The 10,285-nt window shown below is 45.7% G+C and overlaps 1 protein-coding gene across 4 annotated transcripts in view; it reads right to left on the reverse strand.

Annotated features, from left to right (window-relative positions):
• The window catches only part of TCP11L1 (t-complex 11 like 1), a 39,047-nt gene extending 32,006 nt beyond the window's left edge, over positions 1–7,041 (reverse strand). Inside the window, exons 1-2 of one of the 4 annotated variants that reach the window (XM_050758778.1) lie at positions 6,443–7,041; positions 3,133–3,319 (exon numbers count right to left, since the gene is read on the reverse strand). In XM_050758778.1, the coding sequence (XP_050614735.1) occupies positions 3,133–3,295 (163 nt within the window). In that variant the 5' untranslated portion in view covers positions 3,296–3,319; positions 6,443–7,041. The other 3 variants (XM_050758779.1, XM_050758781.1, XM_050758780.1) reach the window with 3 other exon arrangements.
• Positions 7,042–10,285: the final 3,244 nt, after the last annotated feature.

Below are 10,285 nucleotides of genomic sequence, written 5' to 3' on the forward strand. Positions count from 1 at the left end.
TGGGATTACAGGCACGCACCACCACTCCCGGCTAATTTTTGTATTTTTAGTAGAAACAGGGTTTCGCCATGTTGGCCAGGCTGGTCTTGAACTCCTGACCTCAGGTGATTCACCCGTCTCAGCCTCCCAAAGTGCTTATAGACATGAGCCACCGCGCCTGGCCTAGCAATTCCACTCTTAAAGTATTATTCTGTGTTATAATTTAAAACAATAAATGTTCTCTTTTTGCTACTTACATTTTAATTTGTAGAATTCCAAATGTGATTTTAGAGTTAAACTCAGTAGCTACACATTTACAGAGTTTGGGGGAAATGTCTGCAAACTATTAATTCCATAGTTTGTAAATCCTTATTTATGCTCTATGTGTTCAATAATGCTTCCTTACCTGATCCCCAAATAATGGGGTCTTAGCTTTATCTTTTGGGTTTACAGCCCTGTACCTACCTAATACTACAGTCAGACAAAAGGAATATCTTAGGGCACTGATTTTAAACCTTATTTTGGTACAGACCACTAAGAGAACTTAATGAAAGCTTCCATGACCTTATTTCTAAAAACACGCATATCAAAACAAATGTTGATGTACTTTTTTGGCTATTACTAGATCCCCTAAATCTTGATCATAGGTCCCAGGATGAGTAGTTTTGCCTTAAGGGCATAACTACACACAATTTCAGATAATGTAGCTTAGTACTGGTTTGACATTAATTTGGAATCATGCCATCAGACTGACAGGATGCCAAAGGTGAAGCCATCAACCAAAGAATGGCTGAACCTATAAAAGTTAAAATTATTTTAAAAAATTAAAAGCAACCAACCAACTGTTGGGAGAAACTGAGGCAGGGCTTGCATGTCTGACATAATGTAAAAGAGTCTTGGAACATGTCCGGGGTCCAGGGTCTAAAACCCCTCGTGGCCTTGGGAACACCAAGCTCTGTGCTAAAGGGTGGAAGGCTGCCCTGCTGCACCATAATCTAAGCCCAGGGCATAAAAACCCTCGTGGCTTGAATGGAATCCAGGGCTCAGGGCACAAAACCCCTCGTGGCCTCTGAAATGTGTCTAGACTTGCTGGCTCCTTGCTTCTAGCACTCCTAGGCTCATATATCGATTGTATCTTAAACTAGAAGAACATGTTTCCCATTATCTCAAGTAGCGGAACATGTTCCACACGCTTCAAAGAAAATGCCAAACTGTCACAGCTGTAGATCGTGTGCTTGATACACTGCTTTCTTTCAACCCCCACATCCTTACCACCCGCTTCTTTGTTTGATTACCAATAAATAGCGTGGGCTTCTAGAGCTTGGGGCCTTAGCAGCCTCCATACTAGCATCAGCCCCCTAGACCCACTTTATGCACTCTTAAACTTGTCTTTTCTCATTCCTTTGACTCCACTGGACTTCGTCACCCCCACGTTAGGTCTGGCCGTCCCAACAACCAACAGACCAATAAAGAGTGACTGAAGACCTAAACCAAAAGTTCTTTAGCAGAAACTATAGATTGTAAAGCTATCACGTTAGCCATATACATCTACATTACAGCAATCAATCCTGGTCTCTTTATTTTTTTTATTTTTATTTTTTTGAGAGAGGTTTGTCTTACTCTCTCATCCAGGCTGGAGTGCGGTGACATGATCACGGCTCACTGCAGCCTTGACCTCCCCAGCTCAAGTGATCCTCCTGTCCCAGCTTCCCAAGCAGCTGCGACTACAGCCATGTACCACCATGCTCAATTTTTTTTTTTTTTAAAGACAAGGTCTCACTTTGTCACCCAGACTGAAGTGCAGTGGCACAATTTCAGCTCACTGCAGCCTCCACCTCCCAGGTTCAAGGGATCCTCCTGTCTCAGCTCCACAGGTAGCTGGGACTATAGGCATGTGCCACCATGCCTAGCTAATTTTTATTTTTTGTAGAGATGAGGTCTCATTATGTTGCCCAGGCTGGTCTTGAACTCCTGGACTCAAGTGATCCTCCTGCCTCAGCCTCCCAAAGTGCTGGTATTACAGGTATGAGCCACTATGCCTGGCTAATCCTGGCATCTTTAAATGCAATAGATGACATGTTAGTAGCAATAATATAACAACAACTAATGTTTATTAAGCATTTATTACCTGCAAAGCACTGTTCTAACTGCCTTACAGGAATTCATTTAATCTTTACCGCTACCCTAAGAAATATTGTACTTTCCTCATTTTAAAGACAGGAAAACAGAAGTTTTCTGACTACACATATTGGAGACAGGCCTACCAAGTGCACAATAGACTGTGCTAGTAACAACATGCTTCCTTGGACACAATTTGACCTAATAGTTGATTTATTAAAATCTATGTGATAATAAATCAGAATAAAATAGGGTCCATTAATGTTTGCTAGAAGAATACCATGTTGACTAATAAATTGCCTGGGAAGGGCTTTGATCATTTTAGAAGAAACACACCCCAAAACCCAAAAATGTCTGTACTTTTTCCAAATATGTACAACTACTGATCATCTACAATTTAAAGGGATAACATCAATACCGACATTGCTAGACTATGACGTTCCCTCTTAAAAACTTGCATTTTTGGACTCACTTCAAAATGCTTGAGGTACTCTTCATAAAAGACATGAATTGAGGCAACCACTGGGAATGCCTGAAGATACTGCCACCCTTTCATTTAAGAGGCTTGCTGCTTGCCAGGGATCTGAAATGACTTCACCACACACATTCAGCAAACTGAATTCCCTCAAGCTTGTGGGAACTAAGCCTTCAGGCAGAGAATTAGGGTGTGGTGAACTTACTCACATTTTTTTTTAACCTGCACAAGCACAGTCCTGGCAGGAATTAGCCTCAGACTTTTCAAACACCCTTTCAATAAAAGCGGCAATTTGTACTCCACCCTCCTATTTCTTAGAGCACTTCAGAGACTGGAGTGTCACTGAGGCTGGAGAAAGACAGGCACATACTGGACATTATTCTAAAGTGTTAATTTCCCATGCAATTGAAAATCCACAAGTAGCTAGGCTGCCAGCTGAGGAACTGCTATCATTCCTAAATGCGAACCTAGCTCAGGGCCACATGCACAAGGAGGCCTCATAAAACTGTCACCTGAAAACAATGACAATATTGCATCTAATCAAAGTCAAATTTGCTTACAGTGAGGTCTTTGCACTCTTTGGGGGCTGGAGGAGTCTGACTTTATTGCTTTCTGTAAGGCTTCATCAGCACCTTCCACAGCATCTTCGAGGCCTTGCTCAGAATCATTGGATTTTGATTTTCCTGCTTCATTTACATTGGACTTGTCAAGGTTTTCAGACATTCTCAATTAAGTTTATCCACTTTCCTAGGAAAGAAAAACACAAAAAAAGAACTAAAAGTATTCTACCTCTGTCACCAACTAGCAATGTGATTCAGGGCAAATCATTTAATCTCTTTGAGTTTCAGTTTTCTTGTTTGTAGAATAAATGAGCTTGCTAAGATCTTATCCAGCTATAATACTCCACTTCAATGACTAAACAGATACTTGTAAAATGACATTTGTAATTTATCAGATTTCGGGATCTCAGGTAGCAGTTAGTTGGAATATCTTTGTCCTACTCCTGAGTAGCATGTTACAGGAATACAGGGCCTTAAACTATTAGAAGACACACTTTAAACTGCCTGCTGCTACTATTTTAATCAGTGATTCAATCTTAAATTCTTTACTTTCATTCCTAAGAGCAGATTGGTAAACTCTTTGGAAATAATGCTTTTAATCGGGCTTACAAGTGAATATACGGGGCTAAAGGGTTGATTCCTTGATATTATCACGTGAATAAGATACCTAGAGATGATAGAAACTAGAATTTTATTTTATTTTATTTTATTTTATTTTATTTTTTTTGAGATGGAGTTTTGCTCTCGTTGCCCAGGCTGGAGTGCAACTGAGCATTCTCGGCCCACTGCAACCTCCGCCTGTTAGGTTTAAACAATTCTCCTGCCTCAGCCTCCCAAGTAGCTGAGATTACTGGTGTGTGTCACCACGCCCAGCTAATTTTTTGTTTTCTTTTGTTTTGCACTCCAGCCTGGGCGACAGAGCAAGACTCCGTCTCAAAAAAAAAAAAAAAAAAAAAAAAAAAAAAAAAAGGCCTGTTTTAATTACAGTAAAAGTTTTAGTCAATTCCTCCCCTCTCCCTTTTCCTAGGGTGTTGCTGGGAGAGAATAAAGACACAATGTTTCTGCATTTGCTGAAAATAATCAACATTTGTAACATCAGCACTTGAAGATAACAAAACATTTTCATAAGCACTAATTAGACTTTCTTACACACAGGGAACATAATCAAGTGATCAAAAGAAATGTCAACTGATTTAGGGAGTTTGGCAGACTGTGTTCTGCATATTAGAGAGGTGAAGAATCACCTGATAGAATTATGTGACATTTCAGAGAACTCCATTAAACAGAATGAAGTTACTGGAATTGAAATATTCAGGCCTGCTTTTTTTTTTTTTTTTGAGACAGACTCTTGCACTGTTGCCCAGATTGAAGTGCAGTGGCGCCATCTCAACTCAGCTCACTGCAACCTCTGCCTCCTGGGTTCAAGGGATTCTTCTGCCTCAGCCTCCCCAGTAGCTGGGATTACAGGAACCCGCCACACGCCTTGCTAATTTTTGTATTTTTAGTAGAGATGGGGTTTCACTATGTTGGCCAGGCTCGTGTCTAACTCCTGACCTCTAGTGATCCGCCTGCCTCGGCCTCCCAAAATGCTGGGATTATAGGCATGAGCCACTGTGCCTGACCCAGACCTGTATTAATATGAAGGTTGTTTTCATGTATTTCCCCTTTCTAGTCTCATTTTAGCCTCCAACACCCCACTGGAGACACCCATCTCCTCTGTATCCTAAATCCTATTAGGGTCAGGAAATGCTCCAAGATCCAAAGGATAACATTACCAGCATATTCTATGAGAAAGGACAAACAAAACGCTTCTAATTTTATCCTCTTCACACGCTGAGAAGGAGCCCAGGAGGGATGAAGTAATTCATTCTGTGCGGTGAGGAGGAAAGGCAGGATTTCTAGGTCTCTAATCAGCTTAGTAAACTAACCCCATCCTTTCATGATTGAGTTCAGGTCCTATCTCTTCCCAGGACACTTCCCAGACCTCACCAGTGATTGCACCTTTCTCAACTCCTGCAGGGCAGGCTAGTCGACATTTAGCATTTGTCACTGCCTTAAATTCAATTCAAAGTGTGCTTATTTAAATAGAAAGATGCAAATACATAGTCTAGAGGGGGAGGCAGACAGGCTTACAAGGAGCCATAATGAAACTTAAGCCTTAGTGGCATTATGAAATTGCCCAGGGAATATAGCAGAGGAAGAAACTAACTCCGCCTGGAAGGAGATTGAGAAAACCTTCCCAGAAAAGATGACATTTACACTGATCTTTAAAAGGAGTAGGATTTCACCTAGTTAAAACATGTCTGGAGGGGGAGAGGAGGTGAAAAGAAGGGCATTTCACTCAGAGGACAGAAGCCAAGGCACAAGAAAATCAGAAAAGGAAGTGGCTAGTGATAATGGAAAGATGCGTTGGGGCCAGATGGTAAAAGTGCTAGTTTTTATTTTAAAATTCTCCACCTAGATTTCGAACTTCTTACGAGCCAGGAAAAGTCATATTCCCCACTTATGCTCCATCCGTGTATCCCCCAAATAGACACCCACAAGTATCTGTTGATAGAGATGAATCCCTACGTCATCTCTGTGATGTCATTGTATGTGGGAGGGGTGGGCGTTGGTTTCACACACACCTGGGCCCCAATTCTGGCTCTTTACTAGCTGAGTAACTTCAGTTTCCTCCTCTGTAAAATACAGCTACCTACCTGCTTGGTTTGGGGGAGAGATGAAACGAGGGATCGTGCACGGCAGAGGCTGGCACACAGCAGGCCTTCTACAAATGGGAACTCTAATTAAAGGGCTCTAGGATGTGGCCAGGAACCATTTAATTTGCTTATATCGCGCGCATCCATTCAACCCCCACTGTGTCTAAAAAGAGAGCCGAGGGGAGGAGGATCCTCGCACTTGCCAAGAAGACGGTCATCCGTCGGGGCTGCACGCGGGCCTAGGCTGGACACAAGAGGCTCCCCAGTAGAAAGGGTCTTTCAGCAAAAGAAAGGGGCTCTGTCCCCGGCGCCGGGAATCACCTCCTCTGGCACTGAGCTCCACTCGCGCCCGGCGTCCGGATTCCGTTGTAAACAGCTGTTCGGGCCAGCGAGGGAGTGGCAGGGCCGGGAGCAGGGAGGACGCGGGCGCGCCGAGAGGGCGGCCTTGAGGGGTGAGCCCCACCCGCCCGCGGACCCCGCCTCTTCCTCGCCTGCCCCCGACATCCCGGGACGGGATCCGACGGGAAGAGACGAAGAGATGCCTGCGACTTGGACCGCGCGCCTCCCAGGCGGGCCCCGCCAGCCTCCGCCCCAGCTCCCGCTCTCCTCACCTGCCGCGGAGTCGGCGTTCTTCCTCCTGCCGCTCCCGCCGCGCGAATCAGGCGCTGGCTGGCGCCGCGGCGGAAGCCGGAGGGATGCGCGGCAGGCTGGGGGGGTTCAGCCTCTGCTCCTCCGAGGCCGCATCCCTCGCCACGCGGCGGGCGGTCCTCCCAGCCCGACTCGGGTGGGCAGCGGTCAGAGCGGCCGCTTCTCAGCATCAGGAAGGAGGAGACTGCTCTTGGCCGGGAGGCGCCAATATAGGGCAGCGCCATGTCTTCGTACGGAAAGGCAGGCGGTTCTTTCCCCTGCTTGCCGAAGGGGTTCAGTAAGCGGTGACTCGCAGCTGGGCGGCGCCATGTTTCTTCAGGGAGCGGTGGAAAGCGTGGCCGATGATCGCTGAGGGAGCTCCGTGGGCAGTGGCTCCGAGCCAAGAGTGGCCCGCTCAACGCAGCGAGGCGCCATTTTTCCGTACGGAAACGTAAGAGGAGCGGCCGAGTGCCCGCCGATGAGTCTCAGCGGGCTGTGGCTCGAAGCTGGGGATAGCCCGCCCCACGCAGGGAGGCGCCATGTTTCCATACGGAAAGGCGGAGGGCGCGGCCACATCCCAGTCGCTGGGATGGGTGACGGGAGGAGAAAGGGAGGCGGAGAAGGCGCGGGTCAGTCAAAAGAAGAAATACGAAGCAACTGCATCGGAAACCTTCCCCGTCCGTTCTTTGAAATTTAATTATGCCATCCTCTTTGTAGCTACACGAAGTTTATTCCCCTTCTCTCATTTTGGCTGTTTTTAAAAAAGTTGGGCCGGGCGCAGCGGCTCACGCCTGTAATCCCAGCACTTTGAGAGGCCGAAGCGGGCGGATCATGAGGTCAAGAAATCGAGACCATCCTGGCCAACATGGTGAAACCCTGTCTCTACCAAAAATACGAAAATTAGCTGGGCGTGGTGGCGCGCGCTTGTAGTCCCAGCTATTCGGGAGGCTGAGGCAGGAGAATCGCTTGAATCCAGGAGGCGGAGGATACAGTGAGCTGAGATAGCGCCACTGCACTCCATCCTGGAGACAGACCGAGACTCCGTCTCAAAAAAAAAAAAAAAAAAAAAAAAAGCAACAAAGCAGTTGGAGTGAAATTGCTGTTTTCAAACACTGCTAAATAGATCACGTGGGTAGTTATTGCTAACGTATTGAAGGCCGAGTGCAATACAAGACCCTCAAACCATTTACTGACTTGCATATTAAAGTCTTTTTGCTTTAAAAAAGAAAAAGACAAAAACAGTTCTCAGGTGAAGATTCCCTTTTTTGGAGAAAAAAACACCAAAAACCCTTAAGATACTCAACTAAATGGAACTGTTAAGACCTGCAAAGAAAACATGCAGTTCTTCTGAGTCTAGACTCATACCATAAAGTCTCCAATGTTTTTCAGCCGTGAGTACAACTTGCAATCTCAGGGGCAGGGGTTGGAAAACTATTATCCAAAACTCTGGGGCGTGATGCCAGACAAATTTTAAAAGCTTCTCTGGGAAAGCAGGCTAGAACCACCTCCCTTACCTTCCTTAAAAGATTAATATGGCCGGGCTTAATGGCTCACGCCTGTAATCCTGACACTTAGGGAGGTCGAGGCGGGCGGATCACCTGAGGTCAGGGGTTCAAGACCAGCCTGGCCAACATGGCGAAACCCCGTCTGTACTAAAAATACAAAAATTAGCTGGGCATGGTGGCAGGCACCTGTAATCCCAGCTCCTGGGGAGGCTGAGGCAGAAGAATCACTTGAACCTGGGAGGTGGAGGTTGCAGTGAGCAGAGATTGCACCCCTGCACTCCAGCCTGGGTAACAGAGTGAAACTACATCTCAAAAAAAAAAAAAAATTAATATGACCAATTTTCACTTGGTTAGGAGCAAGTGAATGAATACACTCAAGTTTCACCTGGAGAGGATACTGCAACAGTACCAAAATCACTGATTTAATTTGGGATATTTCACTTGTAATCTTGTAATGTTATGTACTGTTTCAATATTCAAAAAAAATATATAGACACATTCCATTTTGATCTTTGGCTGCAAGCACTGGAAATTCAAATTACCTTAAGGTAAAGGGAGTTCACTGCAAGGACATAGGACTTAGAGGGAGAAAGGTGGCAGCCACTCTAGAGGTCGGCTACTGCTCCTGGACACACGGGATCCCTCTTGTCACATCTCTGCTTGCTGTAGTCCATTCCACTCTTTATGCTACAGGGTGGTCTCTGTACTTTCTTAATTGATGCTCCTCAATTTAAATTTAAATCCCATCTCTACTAAAAATACAAAAAATTAGCCGGGCGTGGTGGCGGGTGCCCGTGGTCCCAGCTACCCAGGAGGCTGAGGCAGGAGAATGGCGTGAACCTGGGAGGCGGAGCTTGCAGTGAGCCGAGATCGCGCCACTGCACTCCAGCCTGGGCCACACAGCGAGACTATGCCTAAAAAAAAAAAAAAAAAAAAAATTCCTAGTGTAAGTGGACCTGCACAGTTCAAATTTCTGGTGTTGAAAGGTCACCTGTATATCTTCACAGTGCACTCATGCCACATAATCATTAACTTAGTTAAAAAGGTATTAAAAACTTTAGCTCTAATGCCCAGTTTACGAGAACTATAGGATACAAAGGAACGTGATAAAGGACAGCCCAGACTTGTCATCAGAAAAATTCAGACTGAGGAAAACGCAAGAACAACTGACCAAGTTTATTTAACAATAGAGACAGACACACAGACAGACAAAAAGACAAAGATATGAGAAGGGTGGAAGGAGAAAGGAGAACTTACTTTTTTTTTTTTGAGACAGAGTCTTGCTCTGTCACCAGGCTGGAGTGCAGTGGTGCAATCTCGGCTCACGGCAACCTCTGTCTCCTGGGTTCAAGGGATTCTCCTGCCTCAGCCTCCCCAGTAGCTGGGACCACAGGTGCGTGCCCCCACGCCCGACTAATTTTTGTATTTTTAGGAGAGACGGGCTTTCACCATGTTGGCGAGGATGGTCTCGATCTCTTGACCTCGTGATCCGTCCATCTCAGCCTCCCAAAGTGCTAGGCGTGAGCCACGGCGAGTGGCCGAAGATTTTTTTTTTTTTTTTGAGATGGAGTCTCACTCTATCATCCAGGATGGAGTGCAGTGGTGCATCTCAGCTCACTGCAAGCTCCGCTTCCCAGGTTCACACCATTCTCCTGCCTCAGCCTCCCAAGTAGCTGGGACTACAGGTGCCTGCCACCATACCCAGCTAATTTTTTTGTGTGTTTTTTTTTTTTTTTTTTTTTTTTTTTTAGTAAAGACGAGGTTTCACCATGTTAGCCAGGATGGTCTCGATCTCCTGACCTCGTGATCCGCCCGCCTTAGCCTCCCAAAGTGCTGGGATTACAGAATTTACAGATTTTTTGTTTTTTGAAACAGAGTCTCGCTCTATCGCCCAGGCTGGAGTGCAGTGGCATGATCTCGGCTCACTACAAGCTCTGCCTCCCAGGTTCACACCACTCTCCTGCCTCAGGCTTCCAGGTAGCTGGGACTACAGGCGCCCGCCACCATGCTCGGCTAATTTTTTGTATTTTTTTTTTTTTTAGTAGAGACGGGGTTTCACCATGTTAGCCAGGATGGTCTCGATCTCCTGACCTCGTGGCCCGCCCGCCTTGGACTCCCAACGTGCTGGGATTACAGGCTTGAGCCACTGCGCCCGGCCCAGAACTTACAGATTTTTAAAGAGAAACTTACACACATCAACCAGGTGCAATTTATGGACATTTGAATTTCCATTTGAATAAACTGTCAAAATCATTTGAGATCATCATAAGATTTCAACACTAACTGCAAACCTGATATTAAGGAGTTGTAGGTTTATGTGAA

Source organism: Macaca thibetana, chromosome 14 (assembly GCF_024542745.1).
Source record: "Macaca thibetana thibetana isolate TM-01 chromosome 14, ASM2454274v1, whole genome shotgun sequence".
NCBI classification, from domain to species: Eukaryota; Metazoa; Chordata; class Mammalia; order Primates; family Cercopithecidae; genus Macaca; species Macaca thibetana.